Source organism: Mus caroli, unplaced genomic scaffold, assembly GCF_978045245.1.
Source record: "Mus caroli unplaced genomic scaffold, Mus_caroli_1 scaffold_3, whole genome shotgun sequence".
NCBI classification, from domain to species: domain Eukaryota; kingdom Metazoa; phylum Chordata; class Mammalia; order Rodentia; family Muridae; genus Mus; species Mus caroli.
In genome coordinates this window covers 43,842,132-43,870,112 of record NW_028227258.1, presented here as the reverse complement: position 1 = coordinate 43,870,112, position 27,981 = coordinate 43,842,132, and the positions used below count along the sequence as shown (strand labels likewise).

Below are 27,981 nucleotides of genomic sequence, written 5' to 3'. Positions count from 1 at the left end.
CTGAATCCCCAGGAGGCTACTTAAGGCAGCCTTTTGAAATTGAAAAACTAAGCGAGGTAATAAATGTGACCCACAGAGATGAGCGCTCCTCCCGACCCCCAAAAGATCACCCCTCAAGCTCCTTTCTCTGCATTTCATCTCCATCAATCCCAGCCACAAACAAGAACAAGCTACTGCTAGTGGGTGACCTTGCCCTGCATTTTCCTGTGAGGTCACCAGCTCATGGACCAGTCATCAAAAATAAAGCAATAACCCGCTTCGTGGAAAGCGAGGGAGCAATGAATTGAGGACCTAGCGTCTCCAAGGTCGTCAAAGCAGGATGTCTTGCAGTCACTTCACCATTAGAGGGCGTGCTGCCCATACATACACAGGCACATACCATCACGGTGTAAATTGAACACTAGGGCTCTTGTTTTCACATTTCTCCCTAGGATAAAAGGTCGATATTATTTTCCTGAACTGATCCCTGGCTAGATTTCAAAGGAGTGGTTGCAGTGTTGGCTCTCGGGTTCTTTGAGAATACCTTACGAGCCCTGTCGGAAAGTACAGACGTTTCGACACTGATTGCTATGGGGCACTTTCAGATCGCGTGACTTTGGTTAGTTGTTAGTCAGGGTGGGTGAGCAGATTGGTTGGTTGGTTGGATCTGGATATTCCTAGTATTACTGGTAGAATCCTGACTGAGCAATGTGTGTCTAAGCAACAGGACAGACGGGTTGACTTGGGAACTGGAGAAACCATATTCTAGAAGGTGTTTTGGGTTTTTGTTTGTTTTCAAGACCTGTGTCTGATGCTATTTCTCAGTCCCGAAGGCAATAATCCATCTGCTGGTCACATAGAAATACCCAAATTCCCGAGGCATCCTTCTCTAAACCTCCTAAATTGGACAATCTTGAAAGTACTCCCAACATGAGCAGTCAGAGGGGATAGAGCACTGAGTTAGGCTTCATGCCATTCTGGGGGACCATGACGGTACATGGCAAGCCTGTTATTTTGTGGAATCATTACCCTGGCCACCCACGGCTCCTGTGTCATACAGGATAAACAGACCAGACTCAGGTATGCCGTAGTGTAAACGCCACACTGGACTTTGAAGGCATAATGGGTTTTTTTAAAATGTAAACTACTCCATTAATAATCTCTGTCTTAACTATATGTTGAAATACGTGGGATATAATGAATTAATTGAAATACATCTTTTAAAATACCTTCACCATTTCTTTCTAGCATTTCTGAATGTCCCTAGTGGAATATTTAAAATATTCATATGACTAATTATACATGGCATTCTTTTTTTGTTGTTTTTTGGTTTTGGTTTCACTTTTTTTGTTTTTTGTTTTTTCGAGACAGGGTTTCTCTGTATAGCCCTGGCTGTCCTGGAACTCACTGTCTGACCTCGAACTCAGAAATCCGCCTGCCTCTGCCTCCTAAGTACTGGGATTAAAGGTGTGGGCCACCACTGCCCGGCTTATACATGGCATTCTTTAGATTCCTGAATGGCAGGTGAAAGCAGACAAAACCTTTAAGAAAGCGGCACTGGTTCATCGTTAGACTAGAAGCAAGTGGTTACACCCTGCTGACCCATCCTCTGTATTTATAAGTAGCGTTCTAGTCACATAAACCTCCTTTAAGGGACTGACTCAGCAGTTAGAGTACCCACCATGCAAGTACAAGGACCAGCATCCAATCCCCAGAAACCCACATAATCTGGTGAGCATGGCAGCCTGCTTGTAAATCTAGCTTCCAAAGGAATTCCGAGAACAGGCTGGCTAATAAGCCCAGCCATATTGATAAACTCTGAATATGACTGAGACCCACTCTTCCTTAATGAATAGGTAGAAGGATGATAGACAATTTATTAACCTTAGGCCTCCACACGCACATGTGTGTACATCCACGCCATACACACAGACACATGTGTGCCCCACACATACAAAACAATGAATATGTATGCAGGCACATTGCACACAAACATAAAAGTGTGGGAGAAAATAATATCACAGATATTAAGCTTGTGTGGTTGGACGGTTGGACGATTGGTTGGTCAGTTGGTTAGTTGGTTGGTTGGTTGGTTGGTTGGTTGGTTGGTTGGTTGGTTTTTATTTGAGACAGGGTCTCTGTAACTCAAGCTAGCCTTGAATTCATGGCAATCCTCCTGCCTCGGCTTTCCAAGTACCTAGCCTTCTTAAGCCATACTATATAGTAAGTGTAGTTTAGTAAAGAAGTGTCTATGAGTAAGATCAATAAAACAAGTGACAGCTCATGCTGGCAAGGATGTAGAATAAGGGCATCCTCACCCACTGATGGTGGATGCACTGTGTCCTCAAAATCCAGCTGTACCACTCCTGAGAATATACCCAGAGAACTCCCCACCCTACCACAGGGAAACTTACTCAGCTGTGGTCACTGCTGCTCTGTTCATAATAGCTGGAAATTGGAAACCACCCAGGTGTCCCTCGACAGATAAAGAAAAGGTGGTCCATCTTCACAATAGAGTATTACTCAGCCATTAAAAAATGAAATCATAAAATTCACAGGCAAATGGACTGAACTAGGAAAAAAATCATCCTGAGTGAGGTGACCCAGACTCAGGAAGGCAAATATGGCATGTCTTTGTTTATATGTGAATATTAGCTCTTATGTCAGTGATGACCAAGCTACAATCCATAGACCATGCAGGTTAGATTTAGAGCAAGGGATGGGTGGCAGATAGATCTCCCTAGGAAAGGGAAATACAAGAGATAGTTATGCACGGATGGGAGATGGGGACTGAAGCAGAGGACCAAGTGGGAGGGGAAGGAAAGAGGGAGGGGGGACATGGGGAGATACAGCTAAAAATAAGGGCCATTCAGTGGGAGGTATGGAAACCCAATACAGGAAAAGCTTCCTAAAATCCATACATATTTGAGAGCAATCTGGATGCAACCACTACATGATGGAGAGACAGAGCCCCAACTGCATTTTTGTCACCAAATGAAGTTTCCAAACCACGATTGGGGTACATCTGGTTGAGCTGTTGGCCAAAACGCCCAAACAACCTACACTGTGGCCAAGACTGTAAGTTGTTCTCCACAAACTGATACCCAGGCCCCATTGCTAAAGACAACAGCTACACAAGTCACTGAGCATGGAGAAGTACAGCTGGCGCCTGCCTAGACCTCCCACCCCTACGTGCTAGTATCTTTGGTAGAAGAAGGGACTCCGCATGCTACCAAACGGAGAAATGTAAACACCAACCTAACCACAAGCCCACTGCTCTATAGTGGTGTCCTGTCAGCAAGATATGTTAGAGCAATGCTGGCCCAAATCTTGTGGGAGTCACCAATGGATATCTGGTTTGCCTTAAGGGATACTCCACAAGACTGAACCCAACCCAAAACTGGTTGGGTGACTAAGGACCTGGGATTAGATAGCCTAAGGACCTAGGAGAAAACCAAACACCACTGTTCAACAAAAAGGCCATAAAATGACTCCTGGTGACATTCTGCTGTATTACTAGATCGGTGCCATCATCAGCAGGGCTTCCTCCTACAACATGTGGGAACAAACACAGAGACCCACTGACAGACAACGGAGCACTCCAGTGGAAGGAGTCTAAGAGCCAGAGAATGAAAAGAGCGAGAAGGCCAAGAAGACAAGGCCCTCTACATCAACAGGATTGAAGCACATGCAAACTCACAGAGACTGGGGCAGCTTGCACACGGCCTGGACGGCTCTGCCCCACTGGGTCACTGCGCTGAAGGACGGAGTGGACGCACGCTCCCATTCTTAACCCAGAACAAGCTCCCATTAAGAACCACTTGCAAGTGTAAACTCAGTTTTCTCCAAGGGAGTCTGTCTCATGGGGGAAACAAACAACCCTTAAGGGCGGGCTTCATGTCCATCAGCAGATGGCCAACAGAGTCTCTACAGGTTCCTTGCTCTCTCTCCTCTCCCCCAACCTTCTATTCTATTTTATTTAGACATATTTTATCTTCTCTCTTTTTATCCTACAGGTCCTTTAAGTATATATTATGGCTTCCAATTTAGTGTTTTTAAGGGATTCCTGATTCACAACCCAGCAGATCTCTGTGTCTTGTCTCTTGTGCCTTTTCTTGGGCCCCTTTTCTTGTGTTTATTTGGTTTTTCCCTATTCTTGTGTGCTAGATTTTCTTTTCTCTTATTATATGTTATTTCATTTTATATTATTCTATTATTATCCCTTCAAAGGAAGGGGTGGGACCAGATGGGGGGAGAGCCTGGGGATGATCAACATATATTATGTGAGGGTAAAGAAGAAATCTATTTTCAATAAAATGGGAAGATCCCTATGAAAAGATTCATCCTGAATATCTCAAATCATTCCCAGCAAGTCTCACAATTGCAGTCAGCAACACAATTTTGCTTTGAAATCTGCAAGCCCTTTCCTGGACTACAGCTTTGTTGCCTGAAACGCTGGCTCTTTCACGGTTCACCAAATGACCAGGCTCCCTGGAGCCATGCAAACAGCAAGACGCATTATGACAAGGAGTGCCTGTGCCACAGATTGTCACCAAAGTGACCCTTTCTTCAATTACTCATCGAGCACACGATGATGACACGCCCACCATGGCTCTGTGCCTCATTGTGATACTCTGTGAGATGGGATAGATGGCCCACGTACAGAAAAGGAAGGCATTTGACAACAAAGCTTTCTAGACAGTCACCCAAACCCACAGCTCTGCTTCTAGCCCCTGGGCTCTTATTAATTCACGTAAAGGCAGGAGGACCACATTGTCACCAGGTCCTATTTATTGTCTCTGCTGATTTGTGAGAATCACACAGCACTGCCTGTGTAAGTAGCTGCCTCAACAACATTGCGTGGAAGGCATAGGGAAGATCCACTAGGTTTCTGTTTCATTGTTTGCTCTGTGTGGTAGGTAGTGTTTGTGCTTGCTGTTCTCCATCCCCCAGGCCTGAATCACTCTTGTTAAGCAAATGTCTTTAGCAGTTAATGGTGTATTTAGTGGTATATCCTCCATGTTCAGAGACTGGGGCAGAGGTCCAGCACTTGGGGCTCTTTGGAGATGGCATCTGAAACATTTTATTTGGAGGTTCATTATAAGAGGACAAAATTACTCACACACAGTTAGGTCCATGACCTTAAAAGACTCCTACACAAGGGAGGGGTTTATAAGATACACTCGTCATTAGCTTCAGAGTAAACCACAACAACTCACACACTATAGCTATGTGCATATGTGCATGAGATCAGAGTAAAACACCTCCACTCACACGACAGCTATATGATATATGTAGGAGATGGGGTCTTCTTAGGAGTGGTTTTATCTCTACAAAGAAGTATTAAACTATAAGCATTCTTCTCTGTCCTTCTAAAGACTAAGTGATAGGAAGCATTCCAAGAGAAGTTTAAGTCAATTCACTTGTTATAAGGACCACTATGTGGTACACACACACACACACGTTTAAAGCAGTCTTGTCCATTATAAATGTACTGCCTTCTAATTTATGGGGTTCTTTTCTTTTCTTTCTTTCTTTCTAAAATGAAAAGGTTCTCTTGCTACTACTCACAGAGAGAGAGAGGGGGGGGGGGAAGAGAGGAAGAGAGGAACAGAGAAAGAATTTAAACAAGAAGATTTAAACAATAACCTGTAAAATTGCACTAAACTTATTAACCTTACAAGACATAGAGGTTTCTGAACTTAAAGACTTCTATATAAGAACACAGAATATGTTTTTCCTCAAAGCCATGTCCTATCCACGGGAAATTTGTATCTAGTAAGGAAATTAAAGATGTAAATGGCCTTAATGAAAGGAAAATAGGCATAAATTGTAAAACATGAAACTCAGGGGACAGGAGATTCCAGAGTGGAGATCTGGTCTCCACAGAATCTGTAAGAACATGAAATGAAGGAGAGAAAATGGAGAACTACATGAAGCAAGCTCAGCCAGAGCAGAGACGTTCAAAAGGCAGGCAGCTCGAACAGGAACAGCTGCCACGGGAGTGGGTACAGCGAAGAATCAGGCATCGAGGCACCAGAAGCAGTCAGAGCCTGGCAGAGCGGAGAGAGTTGGGTACGAAGCCACACTCAAGCCACACTCAGCTCAGCTCGGGTCCAAGAACAGGACAAGATGGGAGTGCTGTTTTAAGATTATCCAGCCAGGGTTGTGGGAGAAGCCTGAGAAAGGAGTCAACTCTCAGGTAGAAAGCATCCGAAACAGTCCAGGGTGAGGAGTTCTGATCCAGGGTAAAGGAAGTGACATCAGAGAGCGAAATGAGATAATGCATCCTCTGGCACCAGCAGTGGGAACAAGACCGTAAGGGGGAATTCTAGTCTCTGGGCGAATGGTAGGATGCTTTCCATTAGCGCAGATGAATGGATCAGAAGACCAAGTCTGCTCATGAGAGACAAACACAGAGCACATTTTACACACAAGCAAGGTATTCGAATAGACTGCTCTGGACACTAGCCCAAGCGTCTCTGCTCTGCCCGACATGCTAGGGAGTGTACTTGATGATTGCCCTGGAGAAACCCAACAGATGAGCTACATATACTTAAGCAATGTTGGTCCTCACAGTCTACAGGCTCCTCAGGCCACAGAAAACAGAGCCTGCTTCTGGCCCTCTCCTCATCCCACTCCAAAGTGGTCCTGAGCACTGCAGTGGAGCAGGACCCGAGTAGACAGGCATCCCTAACACTGTATCACGGAACAGGCGAGGTTCAAAATGGCACCACGGGGAAAAGAACAGCAAGCATCAGAACTGAGTGCGTGCAACTGTACGTCAGCGTCAGAACTGAGTGCGTGCAACTGTGCGTCAAAATCAAACGTGCCGTTGAAAGTATTATAAAACCTAACTTTGCCTTAAATAAAACCTCACTTTTAATGTAAAAGTTATTTAGGATTTCATTACCAAACTACACTTCAAAATCACCTATCAAAAGGTACAAAGAGATTGTCAATAAAGTTTGATAAGAGAGGAAATATATGGGTAGGTTGGTAGGTAGGTAGATGATAGATAGATAGATAGATAGATAGATAGATAGATAGACAGATAGGTAGATAGATAGATAGACAGACAGATAGATATAGATACAGATAGAGAGATAGGGCTCTTTCCTAAATTAACATTTTGATAACTCCATAATAACCAAAGCTGACCACTATTTTTAAAATGATAAATGGTTTTTATTTAACAGGTAATACTATTAGATTATTTTTAAAAATCAACTAACATGAAATTATATTCTACAAAAAAAAAAGAATTAAGTGTACAAACCTCATAATGTTCATATTCTTCCGCATCAAACGTCTCAAAGTCAAAAAACCCATGCTGTAATCCCTAAAAGAAACACGGAATTAGTGTTTTTGCACACGACACTAGTCAAAATCTAGTAATCCATTCTGGAATGTCCGATCACAAAAGGGTCCCACTAAGCTCCATGCAAAACTTCAGACTTTAGCTTCTTATTGCCCCCCCCATCCTCCCCCGTGAATCCCTTACAACACTGACAACGCTGAAGCTGTCAGCTACAAACTCTGGGTAATATGAAAATGTGCCTTGCAAAAGGTGCTTCTTTTCCAATTTATATTCCAGTTCTATATGCAAAAACTAGTAATGTATAAAAAATGGAACATACTAGAAAAGTTAGAACCAAAACCTTTTGGGAACTAGACTATATTATATATTTATTTACATAATATATTCTAGTATATTATTCATATATAATATTCTCTCATATCTATAATATTCTCATATTATAGATATGAGAGAATATATTACAGTGATAAACTTCTCATAGAAGAGCAAAATCATTTCTTAGAAAAGTTTGCCTTCCTTTTATCACATTAAAATATTTTCCAAAGGAGCATTTTCATTAAATTCCTACAACTCTACTTTGTTTCCCACTTGTTTTCTAACAGTAATTTGGAATAAAATGAATATATACCACCGCTCTTACAATTCAGAAGGAAGAATGGATTTTTTAACAACAGAAACATTTCATTTTTTTCTTAGGCAGTGACAAAATTCTTTAAGATTACCTAGCTTGCTCACACCTAATATTTTCAGGAAATCGGAAGTCTTTTTTTGTCTAAACCAGGAAGCTATAGACATGACAACAGAACATAAAACCACCGGTACATTTTAAAGTTACATGATCAAGTCATTAAAAATAGACAAAGATGCCAGTAAGCCAAGCTGCAGTACACGGAGGTGAGTGCGCATTGCAAAATGTGGAGCTCGGACCTTCTATACCAGAGACACCAAGATTACTCATAAAATAGCCTCCTGAGTCCGATCTCAAAGCTATCAAATCATATTCCCTGGGACTAGGGCCACAGAATTAACCTCTTCAAATTATTCATTTATTTGGACACAGTCTCACATAGCCTAAGCTGGCCTTGACTGGCTGAAGATAAAGGAAGGGAGAAAGGGGGAGGGTCTGTGTAAGAGGGTACCGGAAGGAAGCAGGGGCTTATTTGCAATGAAAAGTATAAATAAATTAATTAATGAAAAAAAAAACCCAACTCATCTGTACTTGAAGACACCCTAACATGAGAAACGACTATGCTTTAAAAAGCCTTTATTCATGAACAAAGTCACACCTTTCCTGTAGGGCAGGAGGATGTCATAAATTTCTATATTGAGATGCCAGAAACCATAATAGAGATCAGAAATGATCCAGAGGGAACTGTGTGACTTTCATGAGCACTACAAAAGAAACATCCTCTCTCCGATGGAAAGAGGCAAAATGATAATAACCAGGACAATAAACCCGCTCTTCCCTCTGGCATCTTTCCTAAATGTTTTATTAATGGCTTCTATGTTGGGTAACCTGCCCATAAACTCCTAGACTCTTATTTATGGTCGAGCATTTGGGCAATACTGCTTGCAAAAATGGGGTTGAATGTTTCCTTAGTTTTTGAGTTTGACTTTTTTTTTTTTTAAACTACTTTCAAGTTTTTGAGAGCTTAAAATAATTTAAGGGGCTGGAGAGATGGCTCAGTAGTCAAGAGCATTTGTTGCCCTTGTACAGGACCCAGGTTGGCTTCCAGCATGCACATGGCAGCTCACAAGCCTCTATGGCTCTCATTCTCAGGGCTGCAATGCCCTTTTCCAACCTCTATAGTCCCTGCATCCACAGGGTGCAAAATACGCATATGCAGGCAAAACGCTCACACACATAAAAACACATTCTTTTAAATAATCTATGAATGCATTTATAAAGTCATAAACAGACACACTAAATAGATAGAATATTTACGCTGATTTTTCCCAAGACATGGCAAAGCCCATTTTATGCAACATCAGAAAGCAGAACTTTGAGCTGGAACACTGCTACTGCCCCCAGCTGAACAGGTGACGCCATGCACACATTTCTGACTGAAAGGCACCAGTCGCATGTTCACCATGTTGCTGTGTCCCTCTGGGTCCTCTACAGAATTCACAGTACACCCTGCAGAGCTTTCTCGGGCTGTAAATTAAACCCGTGCCAAACGTTGCTTACTTATCCTTTCCATTAGATACATAAATAATTAAATAACTATGCTTCATTAACCAACTTCACAGTGCGTCAGTCACCCGAAGGTATTGTTCAAACACAGACCACAGGGTCCCACCCTCAGACTTTATGATTCAGTTCAGTCTGGGGCGCAGCCAACCATGGACAACAGTGGCTTAGATAACTTCTTGCCCCTCCTGCACTGAGAGCTAGCTTGAAACTAAAGACAAATGACTGATGGGGCCCCGGCCACAGCAGCAAAGGAAAAAAAGTGGGTTCTCCACTTCCAAATATTTTCAATCAAGAAAAGGCTTACGGGCTGTGAAGATGACGAAGATGTGTGAAATTTTCAAAGAATACAAAAAATAAAATTTTTAATCTTAAAAAAAAAAAGGCAGAAACTGAAGACTGACTGTATTTCACAAATAAATTATCCAGGAGGTGAAAGGAGGAGGTGAAAGGCCCCCTCTTTACTGACTCTAGATCCTTCCAACAGCAAGCAAAGGTGTTGACAACTATTCCTTGTCCAGCTGTGTGGCTGGCACAAGCGTGAGACCATTACCTTTCTGATTCCTTGTAAACAGTCAAGGACGGTGAGGTTGTAAGTGCAGTTTCCAAAAGATGCATCCCTACAAGCACAAACAAACGACATTAAAAACACGAACCCAGATCTTCAAATGATAGAACATCAAGACAGTCGGGCCTGCTGGCAGGACTTGACGGCAGACAGAGGAGCCTGGGCCTTTATTCAGATTTCCACCCTTCACATCGTGGGCACACACTTGAATGAGTTCCTTTCCCTATCTGAATCTTGCTTCCCTTGGATGTGAAATGAAGTTAATGACAGGGGCTATCATGCACAGGACTGGTTGTTAGATGCCATAAAAATGATGTAAGGTCTTCGGTGTAGCGCTTGGTACAGCAGATGCACTTCAATAGTCTACCTATTATTACTGTTGGGGGCAGGGGGATTGACGCAATCTTTTTATACAATCCAAGCTGACCAGGAGTTACACTGTAGACCAGGCTGGCCCCAAACTTGTAGCAATCCTCCTGTCTCTGTTTCCCAAGAACTGAAATCACAGGCATGTGTGCTTCAGGACACCTGGTTCAAGAATACTCTTAATAACAGTCTATTGGGCGGTTTCATCAAATGAAGTATCCATAACTATATAAGAGTGTAGCAGGGGCTGGGCGATGGTGGGGCACGCCTTTAATCCCAGAACTTGGGAGGCAAAGGCAGGCGGATTTCTGAGTTCGAGGCCAGCCTGGTCTACAAAGTGAGTTCCAGGACAGCCAGCAGGGCTATACAGAGAAGCCCTGTCTCGGGGGAAAAAAAAAAAAAAAAAAGACTGTGGCAGGGAAGCAACCTCCTCTCAGGTACCGGTGAACCCAAGCCTGGAAAGGTGTGGAGCCAGAGGGTGAGGGCGTGGGGCAACATCTACAGGCCAACAGAACCTTGTAGTTATTTTAACACATGCACGCCGTCCCTCCACTGTAAAGGAGAAGAAACTCGGTAAAATGTAGTAACAATCCCCAATTTACTGAGATCAATAAGTGTTCTGAAAATATTAGAAAGTGCTCTCAAAAGGACTAGGAACCAAAATGAAAAATTATTTAATATTATGTATTATTATTTGTATGTATGCCTGAGGCATATGCTGGAAATTGAATTTGGATCTTCCCCAAGAACAATATATGTTCTTAACCACTGAGCCATCCTCTCCAACCCAAAACAAGGTCTCTAGTTAAAAATAACGCTTAAATCTACTGTACTGAAAATGGAAGACTCCAGACTGTTTTGTAGAGCAGCTCAACTCGGGTCTGTTTCAGGCAACCTAAAACTAAAGTATCAAGTTCAGGTCAGCTAAGCAAGAACTGGTCCTGGAGCTTTAACAGGAGCGATGCTCCAAAGTGTCCCCAGCAAGAAACTTGACCCTGAGTGTCTCAGTCCCTTAGCTGGGCCCCAGTGCTGACCCAAGAAAGAGAGCTGTCAAGTGCTGAGCCTGCCACAGTCAAACACCCCAAACAAGGTTGGTTCAAGGGCAGCATCCCGGGATGGTGCCAAGAGAACCCTGCCTTTCACACATAATCAACATAAAACCAAGTGTTGTAGCACCAGCTATCCCAGGGAGCTCGAACCTTGGCTTCAAAGTCTCCTGGCTTCTAAGTCACGAGTTTAAAAAAAAACAAAACCCGTTTCACCACAGAGCCTCAGTACCCGATAATATAACATAGAAAACAGTTGACCTACTGAAACTTATAGCAATGCCTCTTAGACTATCACACTTCCTGTATGTTAGTTAGCCTGTGTGAAGAGGCAGGCCTGACCAAACTTCAACAGGGGCTCTATTGATTTTGTCTATGTTGTTTTTAAGTGACACCTGAACTCACACGCCCAAACGGAACAGCTCCCTTTCCAGCTACCTTGAAACCATCTGAGATCTGAGACGAAATATTAGTTTATAGGAATACATACACCTTTGCACACAACGGTCTCTTTGGAGTACAAGTTCATCACCTTTGCAAACACCACCTCCCCACCACCACCCCTATCCTGACCCCCAGTCATCTGATGTCTATAGATCCATTATGTATTAAAGTGTTGTTCAATATATAAGAATACATAAAAAAATACACAAAATTAACAAAAAGGGAACTCGATGGAATTTAAAGAGAGTTAACCAAAATACAAAAAACGGAATTTGTAATACCTGGATGTGTGCTTTTTAATTGGTGATGGGGTGGGCAGAGTGAGTGTGTTTGCCTGGTATGCATAAGCTCCCTGGGCCACACCCACCCTGAGCCACGTTTGGTAAATGCTTTAATTTTCAAGAAGGTTTGTAAATATAGGTAATATCTTCAGATAGAAGAGCAATGTGATAGATAGTAACACGCCTGTGGTTTCTATCACGACAGCCACACTGCTGACTCTACTCCAGCTGAGCTCCAAGTGTTGTCCTTGAATCTGATCTCAGAAACTGGAAGGTGGATGAAAATAAAAGGAAAAGGTTTTTCTCATCCAGATTCACTGACTCTGGACTCTCTTGGTAAACCTAGATTTCAAGCAACTGCTTCAACTGCTTCAAATTTAAAACTATAAAATAAAACTAATTTGAAGGCCAGGAAAGGAGAACGCACTTGCCTTGAAAGTTTGAGGATATGAGCTGGATTCCTAAAACCCACAGCAGTTTGGTTTGTTTGTTTTGTTGGTTTACTTGTTTTTATTTTGCTTTACTCTGCTTTCTTTTGTTAAAGAGGGCAGGGGACAGGAGAGTTGGGGCCCTTGAGGCTTGCTAACCTAGCCTTCTTTGCAAGTGAGAGTCCCTGTCTCAAAAAAAAAAAAAAAAAAAAAAGGAGATGGTGCCAGGCAGTAGTGGCACATGCCTTTAATCTCAGCACATGGGTGTCAGACTCAGACAGATCTCTATGAGTTCAAGGTCAGCCTGATCTACAGAATGAGTTTCAGGACAGCCAGGGAAACCCTGTTTCAAAAACAATCAAAAAGAAAAAAATCAAATAGATGGTACCTGAGGAACGATACCCAAGGTTGTCCCCCGGCCTCCATGTGCATGCTCATACACAGCAGTATGCACACGTACATGTAAGAGGAGAAAAAAAAAAAAAAACATAATTCTGAGACCTGGAGGTCCTTTCTACCTCAAGTCTGTCTCTACCCCTAGATGCTTTTGAAAAAGTGTACAAACATAGGTGCTCCTGACCTAGGCTGTCTGAGTGTCTGCAGAGAATGTTGAGAGTCTCGTGACATCCCTTCTACTTTCACAGCCCCACTCCCATAATGACAAATGAGCAGACCATGGTGACGTGGTGGTCAAATTTGCAGACATACAGAGCTGGGGAGGAGTTCACATGCCAGGGACAGGGGTGGGACACAATGCTGTCACTGCAGGCTAACGAAAAAGACAGACGTTTACAAACTGGAAAAGGATAAAGGAAGTAAGTATCAAGCCCACCCTCCAGCCCAAGACAGGTGACAAGCCTTGGGAGCACTGTGCTGGGGACTGAGACGCACCAGTGCACAGAGCAGGGTGGAAACAGCATGCCCCAAATCCTGTCCCCAGTCTGGGCAAGAGAGAAAGGGCTGCGGACTTCAGCAGCGCAGGACCTCAGACTCCATCTTTGACTTCCTGATGTAGAAACTCCATGTGACATATAAATCTTGTTCATAAGGAGCCACCCAGACAATACTGATGCACATTAAAGTCTAGGCAGAGGGTCTGGCAGTGACACGGGCCAGAGCTGGGACTTTGGCTTGCTAAGGTTTCCCCTTAGAGACTGTAAAGGATAACTTTGCAGGGGACTTGGGGGATAACAATGGAAAAGTAAAATGAAAGTCCAGCAAGAGCACTCAGAGAAGTGGGTGACGTTTTGTTGGTGGGACGATGCTTGCAGAACGTTCCGTGGATCTAGAGTGAGTAAGTGATGCAGACACACAGAGCTCATGAGCAGTTGCCAAGGGGATGGTGGAGCAGGAGGGAGAGGCGCGAACAGATAGGGATAGGTTTCTTTCGGGCGTGGTAGGAATGTTCTGGACTGAAAGACAATGGGTTGTACAACACTATGCTTACGCTAAAAACCACTGGAAAGACGAAGAAGGGCAAGTCTTCAGTGATGTCTTATTTTTAAGGAAAAAAAATCAAAGGCAGTGTGGAGCTGAGGGAACATATAAAGGCAAGCAAGTTTTGGGTGACTGGCTCTTTTTAAGAGATCACAGAGGCCAGGACATGATGAAGGTTTCATTGAGAAGGAGAGTGACGTGGAAAAGAAAGAGAACCCGAAGCCTTGAGCAGTGTAGTCAGGGTAGGAAGGGACTTTTTAAGAGAGCTTGGTGTTTCAGCAAACCTCCAAAGTCCTTTTTCTTGGTAGGAGGAGACACCACACTCCTCAGTATCATCTACGTAAGTTACTTTTATCCACATGCATTTCTTTAGAACATCTTAGAACTCTGAAACAGTACAGCAGCCAGGTGTGGTGGCATGTGTCTGTAATGCCAGCACCTGGGAAGTTGAGGCAGAAGGTTTTCTATGAGTTTAAGGCTGACTTAAACTAAGCAGCAAGATCTTGTCTCAAAAAAACAAAAGCAAAAGCAAAAATAAAACAAACAACAACCAAGCTCCCTAAAATGATTTGAAATCGTATAACTAGCCACCTTTGCATTTAGGTGCCTCAAATTCACTGGGCGAGAGAAACAAAAAAACTCTCAGACTGGGAATGCAGCACTGTTGGTAGGATGCTTGCCTAGAATACACAGAGCCCTCGATTGGACCCCAAGCACTTGATAAAGCCGGGCATGGTGGACACACCTGCAGTCACACTGGAAGCAGGAGAATCAAAAATTCAAGGTTATCCTTAGCTACACAGCCAGTTCAACCACGGCTTCAGCTTGATCCCCAAGCTGGGGTTGGGGCGGGGGAATGAATCTTTCCCTACACCAAAATCAATAGCAGCAATCGTTTAGTCTTCTGGCATCCTAGGTAAAAACTCACAACTCCCAGCATCCCTCAAGCCCCCCCACCTTGTATCCCTGTTTTTCTCTCTTAGGGTCTAGTGACACTCCTTTTCCTAGACAGTGTTTAAAGTTTGCTTCACTGAAGCTATAGTGTTTTTTTAAAACACATCTCTTCACCGACTTCCAATTGTCCTCGAGGTAAAATTGAAATCCCCAACAGGACCACAGCCCTGGGGTGGATGGCCTCACCTGCCTTTCAGCTCCCTGCCTCCTGGACCACTCACTGTGCCCAGGCACAGCGGCCTTCCCTCCCTGGCAGCTCAACAGCTGGCTCTCCCCAGCAGCTCACATCTGGCCCTCCCCAGGACCCCACATCTGACTCACATCTGGCTCTGCCCTGGACCTCTGTCTTTGCTGGTATTTGTGCCTCTTTCTCACCTCTAGGTAGGGTGAGTCCATAGCCCTTCTGATCTCAGGTCAGAGCATGGCTCTCACAGAGGGCGCTAACCCTATTTTGGGTTACATCAGGTCTCCAGACTCCCACCCTTTGCACTGGACTTAATTACAGTTTGAAATTATAGCCTGGTATGTTTTTGTGTGTGTGTGTGTGTGTGTGTGTAGTTCTTGGCTACTGTCTCCATTACAGTATTGGATCTATACATTCACTGTTCATCTATGTCACCTTATCACCTGGTACAAAAGTAGATAATAAGTAAATATCTGCAATTACACGCTTAGATAAAATAAATAACCTTGACATTCATCAATAAAATTATCTATACTATTTTAGGATTCCTTTTGTTAACTCAAGTAGGTTAATGCCCACTTTCTTAGTAGCAAGAATTAATTTCATATGCTTTCTGCCTGTTTATGGTCATTGCCTTCTGTCCTTTCTACCAGTGAGTGTTGACTGACAGAGCTAAAGGTGGCGATGCTGCAGGTGCGGCTCTCTTCCTTCGTCACATTCACGAACCAGGTATGCTTTAGACAAGCAAAATCGATGTTTGAGGAGCTCACTCACCATAACAATATGCAAAACTACTTTAACTCTTGCAGTTACAGGCCCCAACCTTTGGCTTAACTCTTGGTTTGCTTCATCATTCATTTGTTCGTGCATGCATTCATTCATTATTCATTATTCGTTGAACCAAATATTTCCTGAGGGAGATAAGAGGGTGTGTGGCACTTTCCTACTTAGCTCAGAGAGAAAGAGGAAATGCCCACACACCAACCCCGGCTACCAAGGACAGCAACAGCCCAAAGTCGTATCTGTCATGATCCTTTGACCACATCATACATTACTCCTCAAAACTAGTGAGCACAAAGCTGTTCCTTATTCGGGGGATAAAATAAAACCTAAACACAAAAGCATCTAACTGACCTTTGCTGCTGAAGACAAAATCTTATGTCTCTAGCCTTCGGTAAAGAAGACTAATGTTACAGCCAACCGTGGTGCAGAGACATCCAACCACGAATTCAGCTCAGCCTAGTGCTTGAGCATCATCTAAACTTTATCCATCCTCGTAATCCTTTCTACAAGCAACTTGTAGCCTAACAGTCACCTGAGCAACACAGCCGCCATTGAGCGATTATCAAAGCCTGGGTTAATCTTGAGAGCATCAATACAGATTCGTTAAATAGAAAAGCAGATGAATGAAATCTGAAAACTGTGAACAACTGAGACTGCTTTAATTTGGGGTTTTCTTTTCCTATTTTTTTGTATTAAGTTTGCAGGAAAGTAGAAATGATACACACACACACCACACACACACTCTCACACACACACACACTATATATATATATATATATATATATATATATATATATATACACATATATATATATGTGTATATATATATACACATATACACTGTATATATATATATACACATATATAATTTGGATAATATGTAATACATATATATTATCCAAATTACTTATTTAGATAAGTAAATGAAAGGGCCTGATTTTCTCAGGTCCTAGACATGTCTAAAATAGGCTCACAGGAATTGATTGCAAAATACTCAGAAATCTTGAGCGCCTAGATCAGCTGTGAAGAACTGTACTCACACAAGCACCAGTGAACACTCTGCCAAGCTCGCGTGCCAACACACCACTTCTTGCAATCCAAGAATTCAAGAAGCTACTCAGAGTGATGTGAAGCAACCACGTAGAGGTTGATGGGGTGAGAAGCCAAGTCGTAAGAAAGCTTGTCTGCTGATAAAGTTGTTCCAAGTGAACAATGGAGACTCGACAAATGTCAGGACTCCACTCAAGAATGAATGAATGCACGAATGCATGAATTAAAGCTGGTGGTGGTGCCTTTAACCCCAGAACTCAGGAGGCAGAGGCGGGTGGATATCTGTGAGTTCAAGGACAGCCTGGTCTACAAGAGTGAATTTCAGGATAGCAGGATCACACAGAGAAACCCTGTCCGGGGGAGAGGGAGAGAAGAATTTTAAAAAATGAACAAATTAACAAATACTAACAAAAGATTCTCATCTACATGTGCTTTGAGCCCATGATTCTCTGCAAAGGCTCTGGATAATAAGTACTTAGGGACTGTGGAAGTATTTGAAGAGCAGTGTATTGGAAACTCTCAAAGGTCATCTAAGAACTTCTTTAAGCACTGAACCAACCTCAATCATGACAAGACTGTGAGCTTCCTAAAAATAGAAAGTATGTTCACCCAGAGAATAGTGCAGTGTTGTACACACAGCTATATTATACATGCTGTTGAACAAGTGAAGGAAGGGAGGAATGATGGGCCCACCAGCAAGCAGTTCATTCAAAAACTTTTGTACCCTCCTAGTTGCTGGGAACCACTAATCTTTCAAAACAGAAGCAAACATATTGGTATTTTTATAACTATGTTTAAAAATAATCAAATTAATTTTAACAATATATTTCATTTAATTAAATATATGTTATCATTGTATGTTATCATTTCAGGATCTATTGAATATTGTTATATTGTTCTTCCTTTTTAAAATGTATTTTTATGTGGTATGTTCATGTGTGTGCACCATGCATCTCTTACATGGGTGTGAACATGTGCCATAGTGCACACATGTCAGAGGACAACTTTCAGGAGTTGGTCCTTTCTTGTCACCATGTGAGTCCCCAGGGACCTGACTCAACTCATCAGGTTTAGCCATAAGTGCCTTTACACACTGAGCCACCTCCCTGGCCCACCCTTTGCAATTCAATTGTAATTTATCTCAATTTGGACTTGACCAGTTTCAAGTGCTCAGGAGCACATACCGGTCAGTATAGTCCTACATTTGAGAAGTACACACTATTATATCTATGTCATATGGTCCTATATTGCATGATACTATATATGATCCCTGAAAACGAGACACTATCACGTCTATCTTACATGCTCTTATCTTGCATGATATTATATCTGAGAACGTTCAACCTCTGAACAAATTGCTTGTGTATGTCTAGGAGTTGCAGAGAAAGAACAGAGTGGACTGCTTGTGTCTTTTAGACCACCAAGATGAAAGCAGTTTTGAGGAGAGAACACAGCTGCCCCCTGAAAGAGCAAAGCAAAATGACCTTGTGGGGGCAGGGTCCAAAGCCTCGTGCAACCTGTTCGGAAGCCAGGGGTAAAACAGGCTCCTACTTTTCAGATTCAGACAGCAACAAGTGCTGTGGAAGACTGAGCCCTCTCTCCATCTCCCCTTCCACTTATTTTTTTGAGGCAGCATCTCTCTCTAAACCTAGAACAAGCTCTGGAATCTGCCTGTCTCCACTGTCCACACCCAAATCCTCAGGTCTGGGGTTATAGACACACACATGGGTTCTGGGCAACCCACCTCTGATCCTCCTTCCTGCACAATAAATTCTTTACTCACTGAGCCATCTCATCAACCTACAACCTTTCCTTTCAAACTAAAAATAATGGCAGAATGTGCTAAAGGTAAGTGGTTGCAGTCTTCTTCCGACCTAACTGAGGCTGGCTCCTAGACCCAGAGGGAACACGAGGGACAAGCACGAATCCTACTCCTGGAAATTTGGTTCCAGTAAGGGCAAGCCATAAAAGTAGGAACAGTGGAGGAAAACATAATCTGAACCAACTTTCACAACACAGGTTGTGATTTTTTTTCGATGGTTTGAAAGGAAGGATGAAAAGAAGGGAAGGAGGGAGGGAGGGAGGGAGGGAGGGAGGGAGGGAGAGAGAGAGAGTTTAAAGTTTAAAGCATTTGAGTTTAAAGGTCACAAAGACCCCAAAGCTTGTTTCTGGTCTCAGATTCTGTAAATAGTGAACTTTTTTTTTAAAGATTTACTTATTTTATATATGTTGAGTACACTGTAGCTGTCTGTCTTCAGAAGCACCAGAAGAGGGAATCATATCCCATTACAGATGGTTGTGAGCCACCATGTGGTTGCTGGGAATTGAACTCAGGACCTCTGGGAGAGCAGTCAGTGCTCTTAACCACCACTGTATTAAGAGGAGAAACCTGGTCAGGTTCTATTTCTCATACCTCTCCAAGCTCCATCAAATAGAGCATAGCTGTTCAAAACAGACTGAAGCCAGAAATCGTCAAACCTCCCTGGATTCTTCTCCAACACTAAGCGCCAAAATCAATGATTTATGAAATTTTCATGCAGCTCTCGCACCGACCCTAAAGACTACCAAAAAGCAGCGAGACGGTGGAGAATGAAAAGGATATTTTAGACAAGTACAGTGGCGCACACCTTTAATCTCAGCACTCTGGAGGCAGAGGCAGGAGGATCAACCTCTGTAAGTTTGGGGCCAGCAACTTCCAGGAGAGCCAGGACTAAATTGTCTCAAAAAACAGACAGACAAACATACAAACAAAAAGAGCATCATGAAACAGTGTGAAACTAATTTTTATTTCCACATTTTGGAAACTCAAGAGAAAAAAAAAAAGAGCTGTTAAAGAGCTGTTACCCTCTGACATACAGAATTAATTACTAAACAAACTTTGACAAAAATCATAATGCCATGCCCGAGCTGGCACATATCTGTATGTTTTTATAATAATGCCCGACATGTGTTTGCTTTGCTTCAGGAGAAGGTGATCTTGTGCCAAGTTCTAAGTGGTTGACCCCTCTGAGGCTTTGTTAGAAGAACTGCAGGTTCTGACATGCCCGAAGATCTAGACTAATTGCTTTGGAGATTTCCCATTAAGGCTCAGCCTCATAGCTCAGCAACCAAACCATCACTAAGGGTCATCCCGCAACACAACAAACCCCTCCCTTTACGCAAACACTAGGAGCCTACTTGCAAAGTCAGTGTCACTAAAGGACTGTCAGAGGGAGATTGGTGTGTCCTGGTAAGGAAGACCGATCTCAGGTGTCTCGGAGAGGAAGCTTGGTTATTCCTGATCACATTGTATTAAAAGAATAAAAACTTATGTCTCAGACTCTCAGGGAACAGCACAGAACCAGTCCTACAAACCATAGCAAATTATTCTGATCCCAAGGGATCGCTCTGTTTCCCACAGGTGTGGATCAGGAAACCTGCCTTAGAGTGTTCTGGAAGAGGGGTTCTGTTGCCTGTTCATCAGGAGTGAAGCTGTGCTCCAGGAAATTGCAGGTTAAACAGATGGCTTCAATTTTCTCGACATGAATCCAATCTTCTAAATAGGAATGTGCTTTCCGAATCCCCCCACCAGAGGAGTTCTAACCCTGGATGATTTCACTTAGGCAGCATTTCACATTATCACCTGGGAGAGCAGCTCTCTAAGCCACCACAGGTTCACACACTGGGGTCACATGGCGTGTTTAATACCCAGATTTCAGCCAGGGTTAACTGCACCAGAAACTTCTGGGAGTGGAACCCGAGTGTCAGTAGCTTCTTAAGGCTTCTCAGGTGCACAGACAAGTTGGAGAAACGTGGAGAAACTTTGGGGAACACTGACCTACACCTAGAGATTCAAGCCTCTTCTGCAAGCATTGGGCAAGAGGCGGGAGCAGGAGGGGCGTGGCATACACATTGCAGTGCTGGACCGTACTCAGGAAAGAACTCACAAAGACAAAACAACACAGCAACAGCAAGAACCAGGCCGTTCAACTCCTACCCCTCCTCATCTCCTCCCCTTTTCATGCCATGCTTGAAAAACTAAGTCCCTGGGTCTTATTTTCTGAGAGATTTTATACCATAAAGAAAAAAAAAAAGACCTTGCCACATTGAATAATCATCACCAACAAACAAAAAACAACAACAACAAACAAAACTTATCAAGCTGGTTTAAAAGTAAATACGAATCCCCTAGGATAGAAGCTCAGTTGCTAAAGTGCTCGCCTTGAGGTCATGGAGACCTGAGTTTGAGCATCAGAACCCATGAAACAAAAAAGTCAGGCATAGTGCTATCTACTTGTTTGTGATTTGGGAGGGGTGTTGTTGTTGTTGTTGTTGTTGTTGTTTTGGAATGGTTTGCATGAGATTTTTAAAGATTTATTTTCTATTTATGATCTTTTTGTTATTACAAGGAGAAATTTTCAAACAATACATTATGATTATGGTTTCCCCTCCCCCCAACTCCGCCAAGATGCTCTTGTAGTCACAGTACTAGGGAGACAGAGATGTGTGGGTTTCTGGGCTCAGCAGCCAGCACATTTAGCCTGCTTGATAAGTTTCAAGCCAGACCCCGACTCAAAGAAATGGTGCACAGAAATGGCACACAGAAATGGTGGACAGAAATAGTGGACAGAAATGGTGGACAGAAATGGTGCACCCGATGAACTGTACCTCCATTTGTGAGCACTTACACACATATCAATACACACACACACACACACACACACACACACACACACACATGTGCAAATCTCAAAGGAAAGTATTCAATTTAGTCAATATTTCATGTTTTGTGTAACTTGAAGCTCTCACAATTGCTATTCCATGAGTATCAAACAGTATAGATTTGAAACCACTAACATTTACTAACCACAAAAAGGATTCACTAAAGGCAGGGGTCTTGTGGGACTTTAGACAAGAAGCAAATGGATATTAGACCAGAAACTTAGGATACCCAAGATATAAGATACAATTTGCTAAACGCATGAAACTCAAGAAGAACGAAGACCCAAAGTGTAGACACTGTGCCCCTTCTTAGAATTGGGAACAAAACACCCATGGAAGGAGTTACAGAGACAAAGTTTGGAGCTGTGACAAAAGGATGGACCATCTAGAGACTGCCATATCCGGGGATCCATCCCATAATCAGCTTCCAAACGCTGACACCATTGCATACACTAGCAAGATTTTGCTGAAAGGACCCAGATATAGCTGTGTCTTGTGAGACTATGCCAGGGCCTAGCAAACACAGAAGTGGATGCTCACAGTCAGCTATTGGATGGATCACAGGGCCCCCAATGGAGGAGCTAAAGAAAGTACCCAAGGAGCTAAAGGAATCTGCAACCCTATAGGTGGAACAACATTATGAACTAACCAGTACCCCGGAGCTCTTGACTCTAGCTGCATATATATCAAAAGATGGCCTAGTCGGCCATCACTGGAAAGAGAGGCCCATTGGACTTGCAAACTTTTTTATGTTCCCCAGTACAGGGGAACGCCAGGGCCAAAAAGTGGGAGTGAGTGGGTAGGGGAGGTGGGAGGGAGGGTATGGGGGACTTTTGGGATAGCATTGGAAATGTAAATGAGGAAAATACCTAATTAAAAAAAATGTTTGACCAACACTGTAGACTCAGCTAGGGGCACTCTGAAAAGGGGAGACCACAACAACACTCGTCTGGGCTTGCCAAGTCAAACTTGGCTGGCTCTACCCCCAGAATCTTAATTCCCTTGTTTCCACAGAGGCCAGCTGCCAAGCCAGCCCTGAGGATGGTCGGACCTAAAAAACTAAAATATCTTTTCCCTCTAGTTTTCAGCCACCATCACTCTTGATAAACACATTGGCCACTCGTAGTTCAAGTGAAAGAACAATTTTCAACACAAATACCTTAATATTCCAGAGAGCACCCTAAGACTGACTCCCCAACAGGAAAGCAACAACAGTTCTGAAGAGCCGAGGCACATCAGAGATGAGCAATGGTCACAAAAGCAATACACTTGAGTCAATCAAGAATTAAGTAGTCATGATGCACAAGTCTTTCTTCTTAATGTGTCTCATTTTCAGTGACTTTCCATGGGTCTGAACATTTGTGTGTTCTCATGCTTGCCAATGCACTGTACACATGCCTGTATGTTATCTCTGTGAGTACCCATGAGGGTGCATGCAGAATATATCCCCACAAGTTGTCCATCTTGATTAGTTGAAAGAGTCTCTCTCGTTGGGCTAGGGCTCACCGGTTAGGCTAAGCTGGCTAGGGACACACCTACCTCTACCTCCTTAGTGCTAGGATTACAAGAGCATACCACCATAGTTGGCTCTTGCTTGTGAGTTTGGGGACCAAACTCCATTCCTTGTGCTTATACTGCAAGCACTTTGACAACTGAGCTATCTGTCCCAGCCCTTTAGGGACATGTCAACCAAGGTTCATAAAATGCTATAATGATAATGTTTAACTATAACTTCAAATAGAAAAAAGAAACAGATCAATCATTTTATTTTAATAATGTATTGATACTAAATATTATAAGTGTCATGTGATTTAGTGCTCTGCGAAACATAGCATCATTTTTGAAAATCTGTGTCATATGAATTTAAGAGTACCTAAAAAATCAACCCCTGTGTTGTTGCACCCCAGTTTTCACCCTGACATGAAAACATTTCACCCTAACAGCCCCTGTCCTATGGGGTTGTCTTAGATCTCACATCCACTCCTCGATTCCAAAGTCAGATTTCTGTCTGCAAACCTCCCCCATGAACTCTGATGAGTATTAGCATCCCTCCCTATCCACATTCACTTATAGAAACTATACTGAGATGCTCTAAGGTTGGTAACAAGTCCTAACTGTCTTTAGATTCCTGAAACTCCCACAGTTATTGGCATGGGAAAAGCAATATGTTTAATATATATTTTTTCTCTTGGGACACAAATAGGAAAACATGTCAATATCCACTCACAAGAGAAAAGTCATCTATGCAAACAATTATCAGAAGTTTGCTTTCAGGGTATGTATAGCATATTGTGATGCATAAAATATACTAAAGAATTTCAGGCAAAGGGCCTGCCAAGCTGACACAGGAAAAAGAAAAGAAAAGAGTGGGGCTTCATAGAGGGGCTCAAGTAATTGTTGACTAAATGAATAAATTTTGAGGAAGACCATTATTTAAATTCACAACAGCCATAAAACTCTTTTATGAGGAATAGTGCGGGATGCCATTACAATTATGATGGTTTCGATGAGAAATGTCCCTCATAGTCTTAGGCATTTGAAATACTCAGCCCCCAGTTAGTGCTGTTTGCTTTAGGTGATATGGTTAGCTGAAGGAAGTACAACACGAGGAGGTGGACATTGATTTTTAAAAGCAACCTGCTATGCCTATTTGGCAGTCTGTTGGGGCTTGAGGTTTAAGCTATGAGCCCTCTGATGTTCTAGCTACATTGCCTGTTGCCTGTGCCTCCACTCTGTCATCATGAACTGTATTCCTCTGGGACTATAAGGCCAGATAAGCCTTTCCTTCTGTGAGTCATCTTCATCGTGATGTTTTATCACAGGAGTAGAACATAACATGCTTGGGAACTCAGACATTCCAAAGAAGCACACAGACAAACACGGCCACCACACCTTAAAAAAAAAAAAAAAAAAGCAATCAAAATAGACTTTTGTAGAAAAATGTAAGAAAAAAAAATTAAATGGATGGCTGGGGGAAATATGGAGAAATGGCTCTGTAGTTTAGAGCAAATACAATTCTAACAGAGGACCCAAGTGTACTTCCCAACATCCAGGTTGTCAAATGGCTCACAACCATCTATAACTCCAGCTCCCAGGAAATCCAACACCCCTGGCCTCCACTGGCACTCCCGTGCACCTACCCACACACAAAAACATACTTTTTAAAAAGAAATATTTAAATAGATAGCTGCTAACATAGCAATAATCGGGAAAAGTCTAGATAATGAAGACAAAGGTATAACATAAAACAAGAGGAGTAACAAACCTTGTGAATGATATAACCCAGATTATAATGAAGCCAAGGCCATAATGAGTACCCAGAATTAGTGTTTGAAAGGTCTGTGATAACACTCCATGGCTTCAGCCATTCTGTAATTATGGGGGGTGGGTGGCTTCTTTAGCTCAACTCTAGTACAGCATTCTTTCATCTGAGCGCCTCACTGTCATCCACTTCAAACACGCAGTGTGCAAAGAAGCTAGACTCAGAGATACAGTTTACAGTCGACACAACTTTCTGAGTTATCAGAAAAGCACTACCCTGCGTTCCAGTCAAGGTCAGAATTCTAGTAAGACACAAGGGCTTAAACCAGGGAGCAAACGCCTCTGCATTTCTAAATATTCCTTCTTGTATAATGAGTACCTTTCAACAGATGACTATAATTTCTTGATGTCTAACAACAAGGCAATAAAATTCTCTAGAGTATTTTTAGTTTCTTAGAATGAACCTGAAGCAATGTGAACAAAAAAGCCACAATGGAAAAGTTAGAAAATGACCTACAGGTCTGACAATAAGAGAGCGGTGTAAGTGGCCTTTCAAACACTACCCAGCAATGGGGCAGACTGAGGAAGCCTCCCATTTGCCAACTCACACTTACACAAGATTCCTCTTCAAGGCTGAAATGAGAGAGAATGTTCCTGAAGATGGGAGGAATGAACAGAGGATCTTAGGACCAATGGGAACTACAGCTGTGGCCCTGGGTGGTAGTGGTGGGTCTAGCATCTATCTGTAACGCTACCAGGCAGACAGAGCTCACTCAGTGCTCATGGAGTGAAAGAATGGCTGGGTGAACCCATGATGTAATTACTGAAATCTAATTAGCTCATAAATCAGGCACTCTGCTCTCTAAGTACAGTATCAAAGTACAGAAGAGATTTAAGGTTAGAGGGAAATGCCTGGAAAGGAACGGCCATTTTTTTTCTTCCTAGTCTGCAAAATAAAAATAAAAACTATCTTGAGAACTTAGAGGATAGAAAGAATTCTCAATTCATGTTGGAGGGCATCATGGTCTCAGTGGACACACAGTTAACAAGACCCCCTTACCCCAACTCTAAGGAATGGTCAAGCTAAGTATAACCCAAGACCCAGTAGCAGCTGTACCTGAATGGAAGATAAGGAGGGTTTGAGCCAGACAGGAGAGCTCTGTAGGCTTCTTCTGGTGTCTTCTTTAAGTAGATGACCTATGGCAGACAAACAATGAATACCATTTAGAAGACCGTACAAAACCAACTTACCCACTCACCAAATTTGCATTTTGTTTCTTCTGCTTGGAGTCACATCACAGCTGTGGGGAAGCTGCTGTTCTCTTACGTGCTTCAGACTTTTATTTTGGTTGTTTTGCCTGTTGGTTTTATTTTGGGGGCCGGGTTTTGATCTGTAGCTCTGTGGCCCGGAACCCACTATACAGAGCAAGATGGCCTCTAGCTCACTTTGGACCTCCTGGCTCTGCACTCCAAATGCTAAGATTAGCTGTATCCCTCCACGCCTGGCCTGATACTCTTTAGACCAAGTTATCGACATCCCAGTTCACCTTGAAGCTGAGCCACCTCCTTAGACTTACAGATATAAATGGGTGTTTAGAGATGGGGGCAGGACCTTAAAGAAGCAACCTGGGGTTCACAAACCCCACTGAACAGACACAAGGTAGGGGGTGACAATTGTACCTCTGTCATTGGTCTTCCCACCAAAGACCAACAGTAGCTTCCTTGCCCTTTATTAGAGATGGCCAGGAGTTAGCTCAGGGCCTGGTTAGATGCTCAGAGCTAACAGTGAGCACCCTCCCCGGGGATCTCAACTGACATCTTTGTTCTGAGAGGAGCTGGTTTGGCTCTCTAATGGCTACGTGAAATCATAATGAAACTTATGAAAATGAATGCTGGTAAAAACACTGTAAAACACAGTACTCCTGGCTCTTGAAATCAGAGACATATTGATATATGGCTGCTAATATACAAACCAATAAAAAGGAATGTTTAAAGCCATAAATAATTTCCATTTCAGAACATGATGATGCCTAGCTAGCACATATTGGGTTCTGTAGTCAACAGCCCAATGGCAATAACTGATGGTCAGGATCAGGTCTCTTAGTGACTTTAAGATAGGAAGACACATGAGGACAGGGCACAGGTGTTGGGGTGGGACACAGCTTGTGTTCTATGTGGATGGGCAGCAGTGAGCAGCATGTGAGGCAAAGTGAGAGGTCAGTCAAGATAAGGACTGTGTGCTAAAGGATGGGTAATTCCTAAAAACCTCTCTAGCTAGAATTAATTGCATTATTTCCTCCAAATATCCCAACATCAAGATCTTATACACTCAGTTACAGGATAGGCAAGCAGTCCCCATTCTCCTTCTGCCCTTCAAAGCACCTTTGAACTCTAAGTCATTCCATCGGAAATGTATAGCATATATTCACTTGCTAACAATTTCAAAACTAGTAGCCCTCGTGAGTTCTCTAACAAAAAGTCATTTAATAGACCAAAAAGGTACATCTAGTAGCTGGGGAGATAGCCCAGTCATTAAAGTGCTCGCTTTGCAAGCATGAGGACCCAAGTTCAAACCCTGGAACACATCATACATACATACATACATACATACATGCCAGATCTGATGTTGTATGTTTGTAATCCCAGTGTGGAGAGGCAGAGATACACACATCCCCGAGGTTCACTGGCCACCCAGCTCTTATTAACCTACTTAGCAAGTTCTAGCACCAATGGGAGACCTGCCTTGTCTCCAAAAAGTACAGAACTGCACCCGAAGTATGACACCTGAGGTTGCCTGGCCTCACATGCACGCACGCACACACACATACACACACACACACACACACACACACACACACACACACACACACGTGTATGCACGCATGTGCATCCCTCTTCCCTCCCCAACACACACCCAAGTACACCCAGCCTCAGGAACAAATTCCCATGTCCCAGTGACAAATGGAGAGAAGGTCTGACAAAGCACA

General features: G+C 42.9%; 1 protein-coding gene across 3 annotated transcripts in view; it reads right to left on the bottom strand.

The window, feature by feature from the left end:
• Window positions 1-27,981, bottom strand: part of Cdc14a (cell division cycle 14A) — a 159,908-nt gene that overhangs the window by 70,379 nt on the left and 61,548 nt on the right. For all 3 annotated transcript variants that reach the window (XM_085835565.1, XM_021158702.3, XM_085835564.1), the window contains exons 5-7: window positions 26,112-26,191; window positions 10,045-10,111; window positions 7,259-7,321 (exon numbers count right to left, since the gene is read on the bottom strand). In XM_085835565.1, coding sequence (XP_085691691.1) covers window positions 7,259-7,321; window positions 10,045-10,111; window positions 26,112-26,191 — 210 coding nt within the window. The remainder of the gene's footprint in view (window positions 1-7,258; window positions 7,322-10,044; window positions 10,112-26,111; window positions 26,192-27,981) is intronic.